The sequence below is a fragment of the Prunus mume genome, linkage group LG7 (genome assembly GCF_029339155.1).
Source record: "Prunus mume cultivar Tortuosa linkage group LG7, ASM2933915v1, whole genome shotgun sequence".
Classification (NCBI taxonomy): Eukaryota; Viridiplantae; Streptophyta; class Magnoliopsida; order Rosales; family Rosaceae; genus Prunus; species Prunus mume.
In genome coordinates, this window is record NC_142704.1 from 1,258,131 (window position 1) to 1,278,985 (window position 20,855).

General features: G+C 36.4%; 2 protein-coding genes across 3 annotated transcripts; both read left to right on the forward strand.

Annotated features, from left to right (window-relative positions):
- The first annotated feature begins 599 nt into the window (after positions 1–599).
- LOC103337432 (E3 ubiquitin-protein ligase At1g12760) lies at positions 600–4,445 on the forward strand. Of its 2 annotated transcripts, none has more exons than XM_008240587.3 (5): positions 600–1,416; positions 1,939–2,061; positions 2,159–2,291; positions 3,328–3,483; positions 3,693–4,445. In XM_008240587.3, the coding sequence occupies exons 1-5, from the start codon at positions 1,019–1,021 to the stop codon at positions 3,864–3,866; spliced, it is 984 nt and encodes a 327-aa protein (XP_008238809.2). In that variant the 5' UTR covers positions 600–1,018; the 3' UTR covers positions 3,867–4,445. The 2 variants fall into 2 exon arrangements, with proteins under 2 accessions (XP_008238809.2, XP_008238810.2); XM_008240588.3 differs by having other exon boundaries at positions 1,942–2,061.
- A 997-nt stretch (positions 4,446–5,442) lies between these two features.
- Positions 5,443–18,804, forward strand: LOC103337442 (DNA topoisomerase 4 subunit B (DUF810)). The gene is given in 28 exon segments (XM_008240599.3): positions 5,443–5,789; positions 5,876–5,940; positions 6,333–6,603; positions 6,852–6,918; positions 7,093–7,243; positions 7,922–8,089; positions 8,778–8,876; positions 9,003–9,209; positions 9,312–9,413; positions 9,812–10,042; positions 10,345–10,348; positions 10,351–10,424; positions 10,604–10,690; positions 10,774–10,936; positions 10,939–10,958; positions 11,050–11,190; positions 11,964–12,056; positions 12,750–12,821; positions 13,144–13,261; positions 13,900–14,072; positions 14,973–15,057; positions 15,615–15,737; positions 16,354–16,460; positions 16,565–16,642; positions 16,722–16,817; positions 17,207–17,302; positions 17,391–17,574; positions 18,249–18,804. Coding segments are annotated over 28 exon segments (3,579 nt in total). The 5' UTR covers positions 5,443–5,455; the 3' UTR covers positions 18,419–18,804.
- Positions 18,805–20,855: the final 2,051 nt, after the last annotated feature.

Consider the following 20,855-nt stretch of genomic DNA (forward strand, 5'->3'; position numbering starts at 1 on the left):
ACCACTGTCGAATAGTAACTGAACTGATTTGTCTAATTTTTATGGGGTTGGATCATTTTGTTTTGGCGCCCTCCTATTTGTCCTTATATAGTAAAACTCCTAATAAATATTGGTTAAAATTTACTGATGTACAACAAAAAGGAAAGAAGAAAGAAAAAAAATGAAAGCTTCGCAAATTGGTTCATATATAAAAAGATATTGAAAAAGGGGGGATCAAATCCATGGTCACTGTAAGCAAGTTTATGCGATCACTATGTTATTTGTATGTTGTATTCACTAAAAAGTTTACAACGAATCACATATTGTTGTATTCAGAAGCTAATTTTGTTTTTTTGGCAAATTGTATTCAAAAGTTAATTAAATTATTGGAACTTATTTATCCACCGTACAGCGAAGCATTTAAGCGGTGAATCTCAACCGCCAGTTGGCTTCGACTGAATCGACTCCGCTCCCATCCCATACCACAAACAAATATTACCGCAGTTAACTGTAATTACCGAACGAACCGTGTACGGTATGGTCAAATCAATTTACCTAGCCCTGGTCAAAGGAAACAAATTTATTAAAAAAAAAAAGAAAGAAGACAAAAAGGAAAAGAAGAGAAAAGAAAGAAAAAAGGTAATTCCAATTCCAAAGCCGTGTCTGTATTCGAACGACATAGTCGGCATCGTCGGCGTTGTCTTATCCAACCTTTCCCATGTTCTCACCGCCACAAAACCTCCGCCCATTTGATCACAGGTTCCGCCAATACGCACCGTTTTGAAGATCTCTGCATGGGCTCACCCAGTTAGGGCATTCAATTCCACAAGCTCGCTGAAAAATAAAAAGTTCCAATACGAAATTCCCGAAATGACCTCACCCAACCGATCCGTGGACGACATCGTCGATACGACGCCGTTGCTTCAGCAACTCGGGAGGGTCGTCCGACGAGTCCAACTCGGGGCGCCACCGAATCGTGCGCCGCCAGAGCCTGCGCGACGCGGCGCGGTTTCTCCGCCAAGCCAGCAGCCGCCGGCTCATGCGCGAGCCGTCGATGCTGGTTCGCGAGACGGCGGCTGAGCAGTTGGAGGAGAGGCAGAGCGATTGGGCGTATTCGAAGCCCGTGGTGGTTCTCGACATCATCTGGAACTTCGCTTTCGTCGTCGTCGCGGCAACGGTCCTGGTTCTGAGCCGATACGAATTGCCGAATATGCCCCTGAGGCTCTGGATCATGGGGTACGCTTTGCAGTGTGTGGTTCATATGGTTTGTGTTTGTGTCGAGTTTCGGAGAAGGCAGTGCCGACAGAGAAGCCGGGTTTTGGGGGTGACGGAGGAAGGAGTAGGGAGTGGTGGGAACTTGAGTTCTGGGTCGAGAGAGGAGGATTCGTCTTCGCAGTACGTGTCTTTGGCTGATCATATGAATGAGGAGGGTACCAGGTAACAAATGACTTTTTGTTATGTAATGCATTTGAAATGTTCATGCTTCTCTATGTGATGTTTGTTGATGGGTTGTTGTTAGTTGCTGCAATTTATGATCTTCTTGTGACAATTGTCGAGTGTTTGCTTAAAATTCTGGCATTTGATTTGGAGCAAAATAAAAAACTTTTAGCAGAATAAGATTTTATGTGTACGTTGACCCATTATGTTGTTTAACATGAATTGCATGCAGAGTAGAGTAGAGGATTAGTTTTATGATTCTTCTTGGCTTTTTAAGGCTTGTTGATGAGCGATGAGCGATGACTTTGGTTTTCTTTCGATTAATACTTTCTAAAATCCCTAGTTATGTGTAACATTGACTATATGTATGCATATTAAACTCTGTTGTTGATTACTGAACTGGTTTTCCACTGGAAAGGGAAGGATGCTGGTTTATTTGCAGCTGGTACTGTGTGAGAAATTGGATGATTTATTTTGGACTATTTCGTTTATGTGCTCAATGTTTTTGCTTTAATCTCTCAGCAGCGTTGCAAAGCATTTGGAATCTGCAAATACAATGTTTTCATTCATCTGGTGGATCATTGGGTTCTACTGGGTATCAGCAGGTGGTCAAGCTTTAGCGCGTGCCTCCCCTCAGCTTTACTGGTTTGTGCTCTCTCTCTCTCTCTCTCTCTCACATCCATTTATTTGAAAATCAAGACATTAACAAAGTCTTAACTATGGCAATGTGGCTTTTCTGCAGGCTATGTATAATTTTCCTGGGTTTTGACGTGTTTTTTGTCGTTTTCTGTGTTGCACTGGCATGTATCATTGGTATCGCTGTTTGTTGCTGTCTTCCATGTATTATTGCACTTTTATACGCTGTGGCAGACCAGGTAGTTCTTGTGTATTCTTACCTCTTTTCTGTGTGTGTTGAGTTCCATGTTCATAACTATCAGTGTCTTCTATCATTACCACTCTCTAGGTTTTGTGAAATTAATGCAATACTGTTTGAGAAGTACGATATTTGTATGATGTAAATGGTTACAAATTGAAACCAGAAACTGAATCATTCTCTGTTGTTCTATGGAAGGAAACAATATTTACCTAATAATTAAGTATTATAAAAATTAATTGGGTTTTGTTAGTTTGAATGGAGATATGAACATATTAAGATCCTTGGTTGGAGGATTTTGGACTCTTTAATCGAACTTAACTATGATGGGATTGGTTCCTATTTAGCATAAATAACTCTATCTGTGGTGGGGGTGCAAAGGCCGGCACAAATGTTTTGTATGGCTGAATGAAAGAAAGTTGATAGAGTTGATTGCCTTCATGATTTCAATGAAACAAGCAAGTTCCTGTTGTGGTAAAATAATGTGCACTGAGTTAAACCAATGTCTGCTATTGTCTGGTATATTTAGCTTACATTTTGATACTCATCTTAGACAGTTGCATTTCACGGTCTCTCCACAGAGCACCTGTGCAACCATTATGATTGAGAGCTGTTATTGGCACTCCAAAATAGTCATCATGCACTCTTCTCTAATGAAAAAAAATAAGGACAGAGTGTAGAATGACTATTACAATGACTATTTTGGAGTGCTAATAATAGTTTTCAAATGGTTTTATATCTTTCTCCTTCTGTTGGTGTTCAAGAGTTAGAAAACTTGATGTATAGTAGTTGGCCTTGAAGCACTTGGGGACAATAGAATTATTTCTGTTTTATCAATTCTTTTCGTTTGATCCAATTTTGCTGACTCTGTTTTAATTGGATCAACTTTGAAGAGGTTGTGCATGATTTTTTGTTGTTGGAAGTATAGTTTACCTGATCTGTAAATTTATTGTTGTGTAGGTTTAAGAATCTTATATTAAATTTTAATGGCTTTCTTGTCCTCTCTATTGTGTTTCTATGACCTGTTGTTGAAGCAGGATGGAGCATCCAAGGAAGACATTGAACAGTTGTCAAAATTCAAATTCAGAAAAGTTGGCAATGAGAAGGTTGCAGGTGATACACAAGGTGGAGGAGTGATGACTGAATGTGGAACAGATTCACCCATTGAACATGTTCTTTCGCAGGACGATGCGGTGAGTGGGCCCTTTTTTTGGATAACTAATCTTCTTCACTTTCTGAGTTGTGTTAGCAAAAGAGGATGTTGTCTACATGACCTGTTATGTACTTGGTTTCCTTTTATGTTCATATAACAAATCCCAGTTAATTAGTGGACTAGCAAAATCTTTTTGGACTGCTCAAAAGATTCTTGTCACATCTAAGTGATGATCATTGTGATTTATAGGAGTGTTGCATCTGCCTTTCTTCTTACGATGATGGAGTGGAGCTAAGGCAACTTCCTTGTGGCCATCATTTTCACTGTTCCTGCATTGATAAGTGGCTTTATATCAATGCTACCTGTCCTCTCTGCAAGTACAATATATTGAAGAGTACCAGCCATGATCAAGTGGAAGTGTAGAATACTTCTAACTGAACAATTATGCCCGTGCATGCAGGGGGTTTACATACAATTCTTGCTTGAGTGTAATCCAACGCCAAGCTTCGCACTCGACGCACTGCAGGTTTTCTATATGGTCATTGTCGATGTTGTTTCTTGTTGTAGAGTAGGTGTAGCAATTGTCATTGATCTTCTTGTTCCCGTAGTGATGATGACAGTGGCACTTCGTATTTGTTGTTGCTCTGGCATCTTTAGGTGCCTTTGTACATGGGTATTGCCAGGGTGTCTCTGCCGTAATTATATATCACAAAGACAGTTGTCTTGAGTTACATTTCAATGTGAAGGGCTCTTTGTTGCCAATGTTTGCACTCGACGAATGTTGACTTGAAGAATGTTGACTTGATACCTTAGAAATGGTGTTAAAAGTTAATAAGATTCTTGTTCGTGAAACTTGTTAGATTGTTGTAACATATACGTGGACGGTCACACTGATTGTATCTGATTTGTAGAAAGAGAGGAGCTTGTGATGTGTTGATTTGAACAAGCTATTCCTTGGCACTTGCAATTGGATAATTCATGTTGTTAACAAAGCATAAATCCTACCATCTACTTGTGTATCGCACACTCAAGATGGCTGGCATAGCAGAATTGTCTATTTCTTTCTTTCCATTTATTTTTCCTTTGCGATTGGAGACATTTAAAACCTTTGAATACTCTAATAATCTGCAACTATAATACGGTTAAAATTATTTTTTAAATATTAGCTTATAAATCATTCTATATATTGTTTCTTCTCTCTCCCATCCATGATCCCTTTTTTCCCTTCAATATTGAATCGAAAATAAAGAATGGTAACCACGAAAATAATCACAACTGCAAGGAGTATTTTTATAAGACTCCAAGGAGTTTGTAGTTCAAGCGATTAATAGCTAAAGATATAAATAATTTTAAGAAAAAGCTATGCTAAGCTAACAACTCGATCCTTTATCAAATAAAAAAAGTTATTCCATTATCCATACGGTTATATTAAGTGATTGTAACTAAAAGTTAGACAGTTAAAAATTCTCATAATTTTCAATGATCATTGCTTTTGGAAAAAGCACTTTAAAGTTAAGCTTTTTAAAAATAAAATATCTTTAAAAAAGCACTCAACTTTCAAATCAAAGATACATTTAATGAATTTTTAATTCAAAATACCATCATTCATTTTAAAAATATCCAACTCCAACTTCATTTTGACCACCACCACCACCACCACCAACTTTTACCACCATTCCTCTCCTTTTGCTTTTTCCAACCAATACTACCCAAATGATTAGTAACATCATTCTATTTTAGTCATTATTCCATTCGGTTATATTAAGTGATTGTGACTTTAAAAATATTGTTCGAGGAAGTGAGGAAAATTCTCATAATTTTCAATGATCATTTAGTCTAGTTGCGTTTAATATGTTAGGGAAAATTTTGAATTCAAATATCATAATTATTCAACTATTAAACAAAAATAATAATAAGAGAAGGGGTCAACATAAAAATTATCAAAAGTCGGAGTCAAAAAGTATAATAAACCCAAAAAAAAACAGACAAAAAGCATCTGCCGAAAGCAAGAAATGAAAATACAACATTGTGGGGTGGGCTTCGTGCTCTTTTTCGCGCTCCTCCTTCGCCTCCTCATGTCTGTTCGTCTGAGCTGTCTCCTTCTCCGTTGGTTTGTTTCGTTGTTTGTCGTCACTGTTGTAAGTAGGAGGAGGTGTCTGCTAACGATGGAGCACCAACCTCTGTTGCAGCGATATCGCCGTGATCGTCGTAAGCTCTTAGAATTTCTCTTGTCGTCATCGGGTCTCGTCACGGAGCTCCGGACGCAGACCGGGTCCGCCGCCTCGCTTTCCCACATCGATTTTGATACTCTCAGCGCCGATTATGTCATCGACTGCGTCAAATCCGGCAAGTCTTTTTTTCATTTTCCCAACAAAATTCAGCTATATAAGTAAATATATTTTTGTCTAATTTTGTTACTGGAATTTGTTTAGGTGGAGTTGTGGATATATCTGAAGCAACCAAGAAGTACTTCCATGAATCTTCTTACCCTCTAATGGTGAGCACGAACACTCTGACGCTCTTTTAGCTATTTCTTGAGTATACGTACATAGGCATAGAGAGGTGTGAAATTTTGATTCTTGTTATGGTTTGAAGTTTTGGTTTTGGTGGTGGTTCTGCTTTTGTTCAAGAACTGGGCCAAATGTGAGTGTTTTGAAAATGCTATGTTTAAGAGAGATTAAACAGCTTCAGAAGATTTTCAGAAGCCGTTTGGCTGACATAAAAGTGTGATAAGAAGTAAAGCAAACTGACTCAAAACTCATAGAAGCTTGAAATGAATCTCCTCAAGTTTTTATTTTTCTTTACTGCTGCTAGCTCAAGTAGGTTATGTTTCTTCTGAAAAAACCATAGAATTCATTTTCGTTTCATAATGCTCTACCTTTTCGACAGATTCATTCCCAATTAGGCAATTCCTTTTTTCTACTTTCTGATCCAGAATCATCTGGATCACCTCCTCGGCGTGTGCCTTCTCCCATAAATGTGAACCGAACCTCTGAGAATGCATCAAGTTCGTACACCCAGATGGATTCTTTGAATGTTGAGGACATTGCAAAGGCTGGTGATTACTATGGTTTTAAAGATAGAGCCATGCCGAGTGCACCTCTGAAGCCTGTTGAAGATGTTAAGAACATGTCATTGGGATTGCCTCATCTGAACACAGGTATGGGTTGCTTTGATTATAAAATAATGGCCCCTGCTATTTGGTATGGTCATTTCTGAAAGAATATAATGAAATCAGTGTGTCCTCAAATGATAGTCAGACTCTTCTTTTTTAGTGATGAAATTATCTCTGTTCCACAACATCATATGGTTTTTCTTTTTCTGCAAAAGATGTATATATTTGTATCCTGAAGCTCCGGCCTTTCACATTTTAAGTAAAACTGTAACGTAGCTTCAGAATTTTTGAAGGATTGTTGGATGATGACTTGCGGGAGTTGGCCTATGAAATATTACTTGCATCTATGGCAACTTCTGGGTAATCTTTCTTTTCTCTCTTTCTATGTGTGAGGGTGGTGAAACCCCTGTTTCTTTCATTCAACATATTTACTACTTTTCAGTTATGGCATATTGAGATCTTGGTTCGATGTAGAATCAGTCTTTTACTCTTTAGTGCTCTCTTGTTCTCTTACTCTTTGTCTTCATGGAACAGGATTGTAATATGTTCAATTGAGGACAGAAAGAAGCAAAGGAGTTCCAAATTGCTGTCACGATTGAAGAGTAGAAAGGATACAGCAATTGTGCAGTCTCAGCCTCTTGAAAGACATTTACAGCTCCTCAACACCATCCGTGTGCAAATGCAGGTAACTATTATTTTCTCCTCTTCACTTCTGAGCTGTACTTTTATGTGCTCAGTAAATAGTGTCAGAATTTAAGGAAAGATGCAGAAAGCTTTCCAATTTGATGTATATTGTGGATATATCGCAGAATCCATGCCTGGAAAGTTGTTTATATGTATCACGTCGAAAACTGAATGCACTCATAATGATCTTTTAACTAAATGCTTCACTTGAAGTCGTCAATTAATCTCTGATTTTGAATTTGAAGCAGTGTACTTTGACATGTCAGATATCAGTAGGAGTGTGGCTGGTTTTTTCATCTACCAGAAAAGATATATGATGGATATCTTACTCTTAAAATAGTTGGGTGATAGACGTCGAAAAGTACTTTCTAATAAGTTGATGTGAGAGAGTATGGATACATTAATACAAGAGTCTAGCTTAAACCAGTTTGATTCGAAGTTATTCTTTCATAATTCTACCGCTTAAATAAAGTGTTTCTAGAAAGAAGGGGTAAAGAAAAGCTTATGCAAATATTTTTTCATTTCTGTTTGTGTTAATAATTTTCCATGACATGGCCCTGGTAGGGATGACAAACACCAATGTAGACAAGAAGGATATTTCTGTTTCTCACTCAGTTTTCCTTTCTTTCTTAGTAGTTCGACTATTCCATCTCAGAAGCAATTATTTCTTCTTTTGTAGATTTCAGAAGCGATGGATGAGAGCACTAGGCAAAAGTTGATGCTGTTAGCATCAGGGAGAACACGGGTGCAAATCGATGTTCCTCAAGTTTTGTTGGGGCTTTTAAATGGAACTTTTAAGTCTGATTTTCCGAATGAAAAACCTTATTTGCAATGGAAGAATAGACAGGTATTGGAATATTTTAAAAATCAATCCTTTTAATATCAAAACTGGCTAGAACAAATAGCTGGACTTGGTAAACTGTCATATTAGTCAGACACCTTTCACCTGCTGTAGTTTGGCACAAAATCATTGACTAGGACACATTCTCAGTGAGACTGATATATTCCATGTACTTTCAAGGACATGCTGTAAACCTTTTACCGAACAGGCTCTGCAGAATGTGATACTGGTTGGGCTTGTGATTCCATGAATCTTAATACTCAAAGCATTAGCCCTGATAGTAGGGTAGACAAGTTGCCAAACTTAGTGTAAACATGCTGGCCTTACCATGGCTGTTCTCAGTTTGGGCCTTAGGTTGGTTGTTGGTCAAGAATATTAGAGCTGCCCTAATGTTAAAGGTCGATATATGAGGCACCATTTGGCATTGTCATAGCGACTTTAGCAGTAATGGAAGTTGTTTTTGTGGGATCTAGGCAATGTGTAACGGGTCCTGCCAAAATCTGTTCAGCTGATTAATTGTTTAATCCAAAATACAGGGTAAATTTGAGAGGTTGAGGAATTTGATAATTGGCAAGATATCGACATAGTTCTTGTCATGTTTGTGTTGTACTAAAGGACTTTGTTACCTTGTTAAATATAGAAAGGATCGTCTTACGCTTTGACTTAACAGAATGTTTTTGTACTAATTTTGTAGGCAAGTATCTTAGAAGAGCTTCTCTGTTTTTCTGCTAATCTTGTAGCACATGATCAACAAGCTATTAAGCGCTCTCTTGCTGTGGTCAGAAATTCGAAGGTGTGTCCTTGTGAGTTTGCAGCAGTATAGCAACAGTTAATTTGACTACTTATTGGGATGCTTATTATTAATTTTCTTAGCTGTTTCCATGGTTTGATTATGGCCCTGATTGGTTCGATGTTGCAGGAATGGGACTTTATGTCTCTATCTGAACGGGCAGAGGTTCTATCAGTTATCAAACAGGTGGCCTTGAAGTTTTCATCTCTTCCAGGACACTTCGGTATCCAAAGTGAGACCTATTATTGGACTTCTGGGTATCACCTGAATATTAGACTTTATGAAAAACTACTTCTTGGAGTGTTTGATGTTCTTGATGAAGGCCAGCTGATAGAGGTAGATATATCCTTGTATTAATTTCAGTTAAAGATTTTCTGTTTTGTACTTATAGTTTTTACTTTTGGTTGAAGCTCAACTCTGCTGCTTTCGTTCTTTTAGGAAGCTGATGAGTTCCTGATGCTTATAAAGATGACATGGCCTACTTTAGGCATTACTCAAAAAATCCATGATGCACTATATGGGTGGGTTCTTTTCCAACAGGTATACATATTATCTTTTATATTTAACATCTATGGAGCATGTTTTGTGATGCAACTTTATAGATGCATTCTTCAATCATGATAAAATTATAGGAATCATTTACCCTTCTCTAAATCTGTGTACTTGATCATGAATGTTAATTTTATAGTGCACGGGGTAAATATAAGTAAAAGAAGCAGTAATCTATAGTATTGTGGCTGAGCAAATGTCCTCAACAGTCCTGAATTCCACATATTGTATTCTGATGGCATCAAACCTTTTCTAATTTTTGGAATAGTAGATTGAAAGAATATTGCACCATTGTTGTTTAGGTTACCTATACCATTGCCCTTCACTTGCCATGTCAATACTAAGTACCATCCCTAAGCAGTTATCTGAGGCAAATTTCTGTGCTGAAGTTTGTTGCGACAGCTGAGCCTGTGCTATTGGAATATGCAACACTAGAGTTGCAGAAAATTATATCAGCTGAAGATGATGATGAGAAGTTGAGGCTATATATGAATAGCCTGTTATGTTCAAGGCAATGCAATGGAAGTGAGATAAAGCTTAGTTTGGTAGAGGCTGTCTTCTACTTGATAAGCATCTGGTGCGAGAGTAAATTGGAAGATTATCATCTGCATTTTAGTCAGGTTAATAGCTATTCTTTAACAGTGTTGTTATATTATATTCCATTTGGTTTTAGTTTTTACTTTTACGAAGAGACAACTTGCTACAAGATGATCATAATCTTTATCATTGTTACTCAAATATACAAATGAAATGATAATAATCTAAACTTTGTAACTTCTTGTTAAATAATGTTGACTTATTCCATTTTTCTTTTGCATCCTTGGATGTCATATGCAAGTGAAATTTACATATTGAAAAAGGCTTGTAGAATGGTTTTGCATTTCCAGATATTTTCTTTCTAATTTTGAAAATTTTATTTCAGCAACCTGTCACTTAAAGAAGGTATGGAGCTTAGTGTCAGTAGTTGGCATTCATACTTTCCGCGATGGTGGTGATATGAAGGTTAGCTTATTGTCAGGAGTTGGCATTGATACTGCTTCAATGGTCTAATATGGTTCCACTTGTTGCTTGATTAAATATTTAACTACACACATTAGTTTTTGGATAAAGAAGCTTGGTGGTTGGATCTCAGCTGAATTTCAAACCGACAAATAATCTTATGAAAACTTTCATACTTGCAGTTGAGCAGGTTGAATATTCTCGATGAGGATGCTTCTACAATATTTGAATCTTATGTGAAAAGGTCCATTGAAGCTGCATACAGACGGGTGAGAGATGTTTGATTTCAAGTTTGTATAAGATTTAGTTGTCCTTTCAGTTTTGGATGACACTTATTTGTTTATACTTTTAGGTGGCAAGTAACGTAGATCATTTATCCAAAGTGGAAAAGAAACATCCCTTAAATGTGCTTGCAAATGAACTGAGGTTGATTTCTGAGAGAGAGTTCAATGTGTTCTACCCGAAGCTATGTAAATTGTGTCCTCAATCTGTGATGATCGTGGCTATGCAATTGCACGGGTTTATTGGGAAAGACTGGTCTGCTTTTGCACCTCTATAAATGAATTATCAATTTCCTTGCAGCCTGTAGGCTGTGAACTTGTGATTAATTTGTTGTATTAATATGCAGAAATCATTTATTGATGGAGTATCATCTCTTTCTGAAGATGTTATATCAGTGCTTCCAGCTGCTTATTTATTGGATCAAGGCCTAACTCAGCTATATAATATTGGTAATGGAGCAAACAGCGGAGATCTGCACCATTATCCGGTTAGTTTATGGTTAATGTATTTATTTTTTAAAGTTTTTAATGTGAGGATATTGTAAATTTGTTTTTTTTTAGTTGCATCTCATAAATACTGTCGTAAATATACCGGAAACCAGAAAAAATATGCAGATGTTCAGTTCCATTCTCGTCTCTTTTTTTCTTTTGGGCGACTGCTGTTATTGTCACGTTTTCTGTTTGAAATGTATTTGGATTAGCAAATCTACGAGCTTAAGTTGTCACTTAGGTCCGTTAACTGAGTTTCTGAATTTCAATTGCAGCTGATGCTCAATTTTATTAAAAAATTATTTTGCTTTATTCTGTGATCTTATCTTTTTCTGATTTGTTTTCTGCTTGCATATAATTTTGTTGTGCTGCTGATGATATAATCATTCTGTTCTGGGATTAACACACATTGAGTTCTTTTATTCTCTATACATATTAATGACTTAATGGCGAGGTGATCATTGTGGTCTGTAGACTTCAGGAGCTTTATAGCATTCAATTCAATTTCTGCTGTTCATTTTGTTTGGTGCTGGGTCCAATGTAAGAAGAAACTCAAGAACTGACAATTTCAGTTTTGAAAAGATTTGCATCATGCATGCATTTTAGAGCTTATGATTGTGATTGAATTTTTCTTTGTTATGTAGTTTACTATGTACCGGATTTGTTCTTGCGTTCTTCAGCTTTAGGTTTTGTTTTTTCTTAAATAATTTCTTCGGCTTTAGTTAGATGAGATGTCAAAGAATGATCTGTTTGGCCTTTCTATTTTGGGCAGATTGGCGAGGTTGCTAAACCTATCATTCTTGATTGGGTGATTGCTCAGCATGCACGTATATTGGAATGGACTGGACGCGCATTTGATCTTGAGGTTGGCTCTACGTGGACTTGGATGGTGTTGTTTAAAAGTACAAATTTAGTTTTTTCCTTCCCGTCTGACTAAACAGATGCACTAAGTTAACAAGGAAATAGTTATTAGCTTATCAAACAAACTGATAGTGTGATTCTAGGCAACCAGTGGGTACAAGAAAGTAGATACATTACTGCTTGGTGATGTGTACAAATGCATTTGTCAAAAAATAATGTATTTACTTTTGATCAGTTGTCTTGCTGATCAGCCTATAAGACAGTTTAGCATGGACCTTCACGTGTGCTTGTGCATGTGAGAAGAGAGCAGATGATGAAGGCAAGGGATAACTCGTTGAATTTTGTCTTTTATATCTTTCCTCTCTTATTTTCCATGATTTTAGCCTGTCCTATTCCTTGCGAAGTGTAACATCAACAATCCTAATTAGTTGGGATCTAGGATTAGTTGGTTTGCGCCATATAATTTTAGCAATATGTAATTATGTCAGCACACAAATGAATGAAAATGTGCCTCCAAGTTTTGAATCTGTTGGTAAATTTTTTTTTTTCTTTCCCAGTTGTAGATAAGTTTGATGTATGTGTTGACTATCTACTTGGTAACCACCTAACGTGTTTTCAAGTTTGGATATGCTTTAAGAAGAGGACGTCTTCTCTTTAATGCTTGGTACTTTATGTTTTAATTTTTTGGAATGTGCAGGAATGGGAACCTTTGTCATCTCAGCAAAGGCAGGCACCATCAATAATTGAAGTATTTAGGATTATAGAGGAGGTACTTATAGCCAAAACATGATTTGTTGCATTTTATTGAACTGAGATCCAACTGTTTGCAATGTTTTCATGATATTTGTGATAGAGGTTCACTGAACTGTCATGACAGACAAATGGGTGGGAAGTTCGGAGAATGGAAGTTGCTTGATTGAGCCTTTGCATTTATCTTTTTCTTTCTTCTTCCACTTAGAAATCTCCTTCAAGTTTCCTGTGATTGCTATATGTCCCAATCCAGATTACTGTTCTAATTGTTTCTCTAAAAGTATATCTTATACCAGGTCTGATGTTTGCTTCATTCCATTGTTTGTAAATCCAAATTGCAGACTGTGGATCAATTTTTTGGTTTCAATCTCCCTATGGACATCACACATTTGCAAGGTCTGTTATCTGTTGTCTTCCACACCCTGGATGCCTATTTGCTGAAATTGCTCGACGAGTTAGGTATTACACATCTCTGCATACTAGTATATTTAATGGATTCATTTATTACCCTATATGCTTCCTTGACTTTCACTTGAAAAAAATCAATCTTAACATAACTTCACTATGGAATTTGATTTTGGTGTTTTGACTTATTTTCTTTTGGGGTTGGGCCATGTGTGAAGGCCTGGATGCTTGTTACTAGAGAATGATATTGATAGTTTTATCTTTTTATCTCTCCGTTGACATGTTTTAAAGCATAATGTTGATACTAGAAAAATACCTTAACAAAAACTTTCTGAATTATCTATCAAGTTTCTATATGGACATGACTTATCAGAAAAAGAAATGCAAAAATTTTGCTTATGGACACTGTTTGTGTAGCTCTAACTATAATGAGACGATTCTTCTGCCTGATCAGGCAAAACAAGAGAGTTGTACAAGCTGTATTGAATCATGAGGCTTTTGAGAACTTGACAACTAAAACTTTTCGCTAATGATACCGGGTGTCAATATATGTGTGTGTGTGTGTGTGGCTTGATGATACACAGTATATTTTAGTAAGTTTTGAGTCTGCATTGAGTGGACGGATAATTTACTGTTAGTCATTACAAGGAGATCTAGTTTCTTGTATTAACAGTCACAGTGCCTCCATGCAGTTGAGAAGAATCATTTATATCCATCACCTCCTCCATTGACTCGTTTCAAGGAGATGACAATTCCTGTGATGAAGAAAAAGTTGCTGGAGTGTGTGCCTCTGGATGATAATGTGTATGACAAGTTGAATAGTTTGACAATACCCAAACTCTGTATCAGACTGAATACCTTAAAAGTAAGTGAATGTTGTGATTTATAAATACCTAAATAATCAGTTTATTTTTTGCAATTTGTATAAATAATTTTGCAGGAACAATTGAATCTTTTTCTCTGATGCTATAGTGTTTTTTCCTTTTATCTGATGCTTGTAATTTTCAAAATGGACCATGTAATTATGTCATCATTCATATCAAAATATTGAAGATTTGGATAGAGAAAGATTAATATCAAAGTTGACTAGTAACCATCATTCATAAGTCTATTTTGATGAAGTTTATTGGCCAAAAAAGAGATATTTCCAGTTTATATTCGAACGCCTGGAGACAACAATTATTTGGGACATTTGAGTCCTTTGAACACAACGGAAGACTACAAGCCCAATTTTGATAATAATGCTGCAACCTGTAAGAGTGTGAAAATCTAGAAATATATTGGAATGATGAAGGTTAAAGTAGACTTGTAATCCCCCCTAATTTAGTGTGCTGATGTTGCATGCATGGTATAAATACTGATTACAAGGACATGGATGCAAAGGAGAACTGATATGAGAATTATGGGGGTGATGACAGACAATGATTTAACTCAGAAGCTCTATATTTTGATACTTTTTTGCCTTATAATATCGGCAGTTATTATTGTATTACATACCATCTTACCAAATCTGGTAAGCTAATTTAAATGCCTGCGAAATATTTTATGTAGTAAGCTCAAGTCAGGGTCTTTAGTGGGATCATTTGTTACTCCCATATCATCGGTTCTGATGATAGAACCTCAACTTTGGTATTGCAGCATAAGTTCTTGAGCCCATTTTGAAAATTGTTTGCATTTCATTCTTCCTCCCTTTTCCTTTAGATGGTGCTACTTTTGTTAATTATTTGAAAGAATACAATATACTGATATATGTTTGTTCCTGCAGTATATTCAGAAACAAATAGACATACTAGAAGAGGGGATCAGAAAATCTTGGGCACTTGTCAGACATTCTTCTGATAAAAAATGGGGTATGCTACTGTGTATATTGATACTCAGTGATGTCCTTTGTATCTATTGCAGTTAAGTTGTAGGTTTCATGCTAGGTATGAAAGTTTCCCCATAATGGACAAAACTAGAATTGTGGCATTACAAAGGAAGTACTTACTATTATTGTGGTACTCTTTTTCCTTTTACTACTGTGCATAATAGCCATGGTGCTGACCTTGCCTAGTCTTTTATTAGGACAATGCTTTGCAAGATGGACCAACCAATCAACTGATTCTGGTTGGTGCTGTCACAGAAAAAGGCAGATCTTAAGACTTGAATGTGTCATGCTTTATCAGAACTTCATTCCTTTTTTTTTTCCCACACAGAAGGTCCAATTGCTTAATTAATGGATAATCAAGTTGAGGACATTATAATCACATGTAATATCATTAACAAGAGTTATGCCATTGTTAAACAAATGTTTTGTTCCTCTAACTGGAAGATGACGAGCAAAATCAGAGTAAAATGACAATTTTCCCAAGTAGTACAACTGAATTGATTGATATTTACACGCTTATGGTAATTTTTATTTGATCAGACAAGAAACAGTCTCTAGGAACCTCAACATGTAATGAACAAGTTGATGAGCTCTTTGCCACCACCTTTGAAATTATCAGGGATACTGCAGCAAATGCTATCAGCAGACTTTGTGACTTTACTGGTGAGTTAGCTTTTTCTATCAACTCACTAAACGTGCTAATAATATGCTATCTAAATTTTGTATGTCTCAATTCATCCATAACTTTATCATTCTTGTAATGAAGATATTTGTCTGCATACTTTGAAAGTCAGGTCCCCTCATTTGTAATTGTCTTTCTTCTGCTTCATTTGTGAAACATCACCATGAAGCTCTATCTACAGTTGGTTTTACTGATGACCAGGCAATGGATAAACCCTCATACTGAAATGCGGCTGCATTGAAGTTTGTTATACAATGACCAAATATGTGGCTTTCCTATACACATCTAGCAATAGGCGTTTATGCTTAGCTTCACTTGAAATTTTGAATAGAGTATGTGAATCTTAAGTTTCATGCTTCAAGGGAGGGGGTGATACTTGATGGTCTAATATAACTTGTTCGCCTAACCTGCTCTTTCTCACCATTCTGTATTATTATATTTCTGTGAACTTATTTATATCTCATTGTTGCTTGGTGAAATTAAGGAACCTACTTAGTTTTCTCCATTAAAATAAATTTAAATGATATAAGTGTGTGGATGTGCATGATGATAGAAGACAATTATGCTCAATCATGTTTGTTAAAATTCAATTTCAAGGTGCAAGAGTCGTGTTCTTGGATCTCAGGCATGCATTCCTTTTCGGTTTATACTGTGGTAATGTTGAAGGTGCTCGTTTGGATGGTGTTCTCACACATATTGATACTGTAAGATATTAATCTCTCTCTCTCTCTCTCTCTGTAAGTTTGTGGTTATGGTTTCATCAAATATTGTCAAGTGGATTCTCTTCACCTTAGAGGCATTTTTGTAGGTCCTTGGTCATCTATGTGGTTTAATTGATGATTCTCTTCGAGATGTCGTGGTTTTAAGCATCTTTCGGGCATCACTGGTATGTCTCATGATTAGAACCTAGTCTTCTGTGGCCCGTTTCTTGTGTTGGTTTTAATCTTGCATCATATGTGGTTTAGGAAGGCTTTGTATGGGTGCTGCTTGATGGAGGGCCTTCTCGTGCATTTTGTGATTCAGATATTTTACTGATGGAGGATGACCTTGCCACACTAAAGGTATGGTGCTCTGTCTCTGTCTCTCTGTGTATCTCCAACTAGCATTGAGACAAAATCACTCTTAATTCTTAGATGCTTAGGTAAACTTGTTCAGAAAGAAATGGTCAAATGTGTTGCCACTAACTTTAATATCAAATTTCTTTCAAACTCAATGACCTAAGAGAAGAATTTCCAAAACTCTGGAAGTTGCACTTGTTTATGTCACTCATGCTTGCGTGCATAAACATGAGCTCATAAACAAATACCACTTGATGTACATCCCTAACTTATGGAGATAGCTTGGGTCTGTAGGTACCTGGGGATGGTTTACGCTACATACTCATTACTTTTTGTCACAACACATAACCATAAATTGGTTGCTAATGGAGCTTTGCTGCTAAACGTCCTAGGAATTTTTTGTAGCTGATGGAGAAGGCCTTCCTCGATCACTAGTGGAGCAGGAAGCAAAATTTGCTGAGCAGATACTGAACATGTATTCTTTTCAGGTTTGGTCTCTTGTAATGAGAATTGTATACCCTCTGTTGAACTTGAAAGGCTGAAACTGGCAGCATGACACGACCTCTGTTTCTGTAGACTGAAAGTATTATCCAAATGCTGATGGCTGCAAGTGAACAAATATCATCAGGCTTAGATTCACATGATCACAATCATGTGCGCTTAAATAATGCTCACACTTTGGTGCGGATTTTATGCCACAAGAAAGATAGAGAGGCCTCCAAATTCTTAAAAAGGCAATATCAGTTCCCCACATCTTCAGGTGATTTTTCCTTTCCATCTATTTCATTGCATGAAAGATAGGGTTATAATGCAATAATGATCTATATGCTAGTGGAGAAAGTGCGTTTTGGTAATTTAAAAAAAATGGAAAAAGTGGGAATGGCGGTTTGCTCTATTATGTTATACTGGAACTCTGAGCCCGTCTTAGCATCCTGAGATTAACCTAAGATCTCCACGAAGATTGTGTACGGGAGGAAGTTCTCCCTTTTAAATCTTGGAGAGGAGCATGTTTACGTCATTGAGCAGCAAATATGTTGTTAAAGCATTTGACACAATTGCTTCTGAAATGATTCTTTATTTTTTAAAAGAATGTGCTTCAAGAATGATAGTCAAACTATTTTATCTTCAGAATCACAAGAAACAGAAAACTTAGTGGAAACATGGCTTGGAACTGTTCGTGTTTTATTTAGAATTTTTCTTTGAAGACATTATATTTCCAACTAACATCAATGTGATGATGTTTCTCTATTTTGATTTTCTATTTCTGGTTTAATAATTGAAAAAAAAGGTAGGTTCCATAATTCTTGCTTCTGATATTTTATGGTCTAACCTGCAGCTCTACAACCGAATTTCTCTGGCTAGAAAAGTCAGTTTATGTTACACTCATGTCAGCATTTCTATTTGCTTTTCTTTTTCCCTTTTTTTCAATTGCAGAGTATGAAGACACTCCGTCAAAGGATCCAACTTCCCGGTCACCTCTCAGATCAGATCTAACGAATCGAAGCACGTCATTTCATTGGAACAAGATGAGCCCTACTAGTTTTAAGACATTTAAGAAGAAACTTCAAGATGCAACATCTGAAATCAGGAACGTGGCATGGTAATGCGCAGCAAGAGAACGGGCTGTAAGGCAACTTGTTCTCAAATAGATGCCGAAAGGGCATTGAGTTGGCTCTCCGGACCGGTAGAAAATGAGGCACCGAGATTTGTGTGCAGCCAGCCAATTTTTTGTATTCGGGTATCCGTACAGCTTTATTAGCAAACTACCACCTCCATTATGATGCTAGTTTGTTCGTTAATTTAAGGGGGCAAAACATAAAATACCAAAAGACTATCAGTTCTGTTAATTCTGCAGCGGCCCAAAATTGGGAGATTTTAGAATAGTTTGCCCCTATATTGCGAGTAGAATACATTCCTAAAACCTTGAATCAAGTAATTTCGTATTAAAATCCAATTGCATGTAGTATCAAAGGAAAATATTTTCTTGTTAGACTGTATGGCCACATTATAGAACCTCGAATCGAGTAATTTCATATTAAAATTTAAATATATCTATTAGAATTAGATGTACAAATAATTTCCCACACTATGGCAACATAATCATCTTATATCTGTGAATCTAAATAAGATCATGTTGATATTCCAAATATTAGGATTAAATGTACAAATTGAGAAAAATAGAGAGCACTATTTGTGTCAATGTCAATGACTCGATGTGATCTAATTTTACACCTATGGCTACTTTCCATCTTCCACATGATATCATAATCAATTACACCTTTATGTCTTAAAATCAGCACTCATAATTTAAAATTAGTGTCCCGACATACCGTCAACACGCATCATCTCCAACAAGAGATCCACACTCAAGTACTTCCTCAAATGTTACTTTTTCTCTAACGTAAAACAGACTCTAGTGATAAAGAGTTTATCCCTTTAACGATTAGGAGCATTTAAACAACCTCAAATTTTCCAAGATAGGAAAGCACTAAGAGCATCCACAATAGGTTCTCTAAACCACCTCCTTAGACAAATTTTAGGGAGGAATCGTAAAAATGCAACTCCAATCACGCTCCCTATCCACCTCCTAAAATATGGAGTCCTCTAAGAGCTCCTAAATCTGAGGAGAGAGAAAGGACTCCTAGTGGCTCCTATAATTTAATGCTGCTTTATTTAATGAATATTTCAAACCTTTATTTAATGCTAACTATTTTTTATTTTATTTTTTAATAGATATGGACCAATCATAAAAGAGTTATAGCATTTATGACTATCCAAATTAGGGAGTATGGTTGGAGTTAAAAGTTTTTAGAGAGTTCCTAAAATAGCTTTCTTATATTCTTAGCCAAATTTTAGCTAAGAAATAGAGAACATCATTGTGGATGCTCTAAGACCCTGTTTGGTTCATGGGAAATGAGACTTGGGGATGAAAAATCAATTACTTTCCCATGTTTGGTAAGTCAAGGCATGGAAAATCGTTGATTGGCCCATGGGAAAGTATGGGGGAAAGTGAAGTCATCCTCTCAACTTGAGTTTTGTTTTCCTTCTCATGGAAAAATTTGGGGAAATGAACCAATATTAATTACACATTTTTCATAATCATTTTATCCTCATTAACAATTTAGAATTACAACATATCATTAAATGTATTTTTTTTATTTAATTTAATACGGGTATAATTGAAAATTTATACAAACTTTGTTTTCCATTCCTACTCAAAATAAATATGGGAAAGGAAATAAAGTGCTATCTTCAGGTTGCTTTCTCAGTATTACCAAACGTGGAAAAGAATCTTCTATTTCCCATCACTTGGGAAATAAGATGAGAAATAATTTCCCCTCAAATTCATTCCGTGAACCAAACGGGGCCTAGGAGCATCCACAGTGGATGTATATTTTCAGGAGTGTAAAGCCACTTTTACATCTTTTTTACATCTTTAGAGCATCCACAATTGGCTCCCTAAATCATCTCCTTAGACAAACTTTAGGGAGGAATCGTAAAAATACAACTCCAACCACGCTCCCTATTCACCTCCTAAAATAGGGAGTCCTCTAGGAGCTCCTAAATCTGAGGAGAGAGAGAAAGGACTCCTAGTGGCTCCCTATAATTTAATGCTGCTTTATTTAATCAGTATTTCAAACCTTCATTTAATGTTAACTATTTTTTATTTTATTTTTTAATAGAGATGGACCAATCAAAAAAGAGTTATAGCATTTATAACTCTCCAAATTAGGGAGTATGGTTGGAGTTGAATTTTTTTAGAAAGCTCCTAAAATAGCTTTCTTATATTCTTAGCCAAATTTTAGCTAAGAAATAAAGAGCATCATTGTGGATGCTCTTAGGGGTTGTAAGTGTAGTTTTTGCTCCAATTGGGAATATGTAAATCTAAAGATGTATAATTGATTTTGCTCACTTTTGTCAACATTTTCTCACATTTTCTCATGTAGGCCCCACCTGCAAATGATGTAAAAAAGGATGCATATGTGTATCTACATTTGCATCTCACGGTTGTGATGCAAATTTACAATCGTTTACACCTCC

What these genes read in the sequence shown, in the direction of transcription:
- LOC103337432 (XM_008240587.3), top strand. Translation starts at nt 1,019, where the DNA reads ATGCGCGAGCCGTCGATGCTGGTTCGCGAGACGGCGGCTGAGCAGTTG. An exon ending in ATGAATGAGGAGGGTACCAG is followed by an intron (nt 1,417 to 1,938) that starts GTAACAAATGAC and finishes TTAATCTCTCAG; the next exon opens with CAGCGTTGCAAAGCATTTGG. An exon ending in GCCTCCCCTCAGCTTTACTG is followed by an intron (nt 2,062 to 2,158) that starts GTTTGTGCTCTC and finishes GCTTTTCTGCAG; the next exon opens with GCTATGTATAATTTTCCTGG.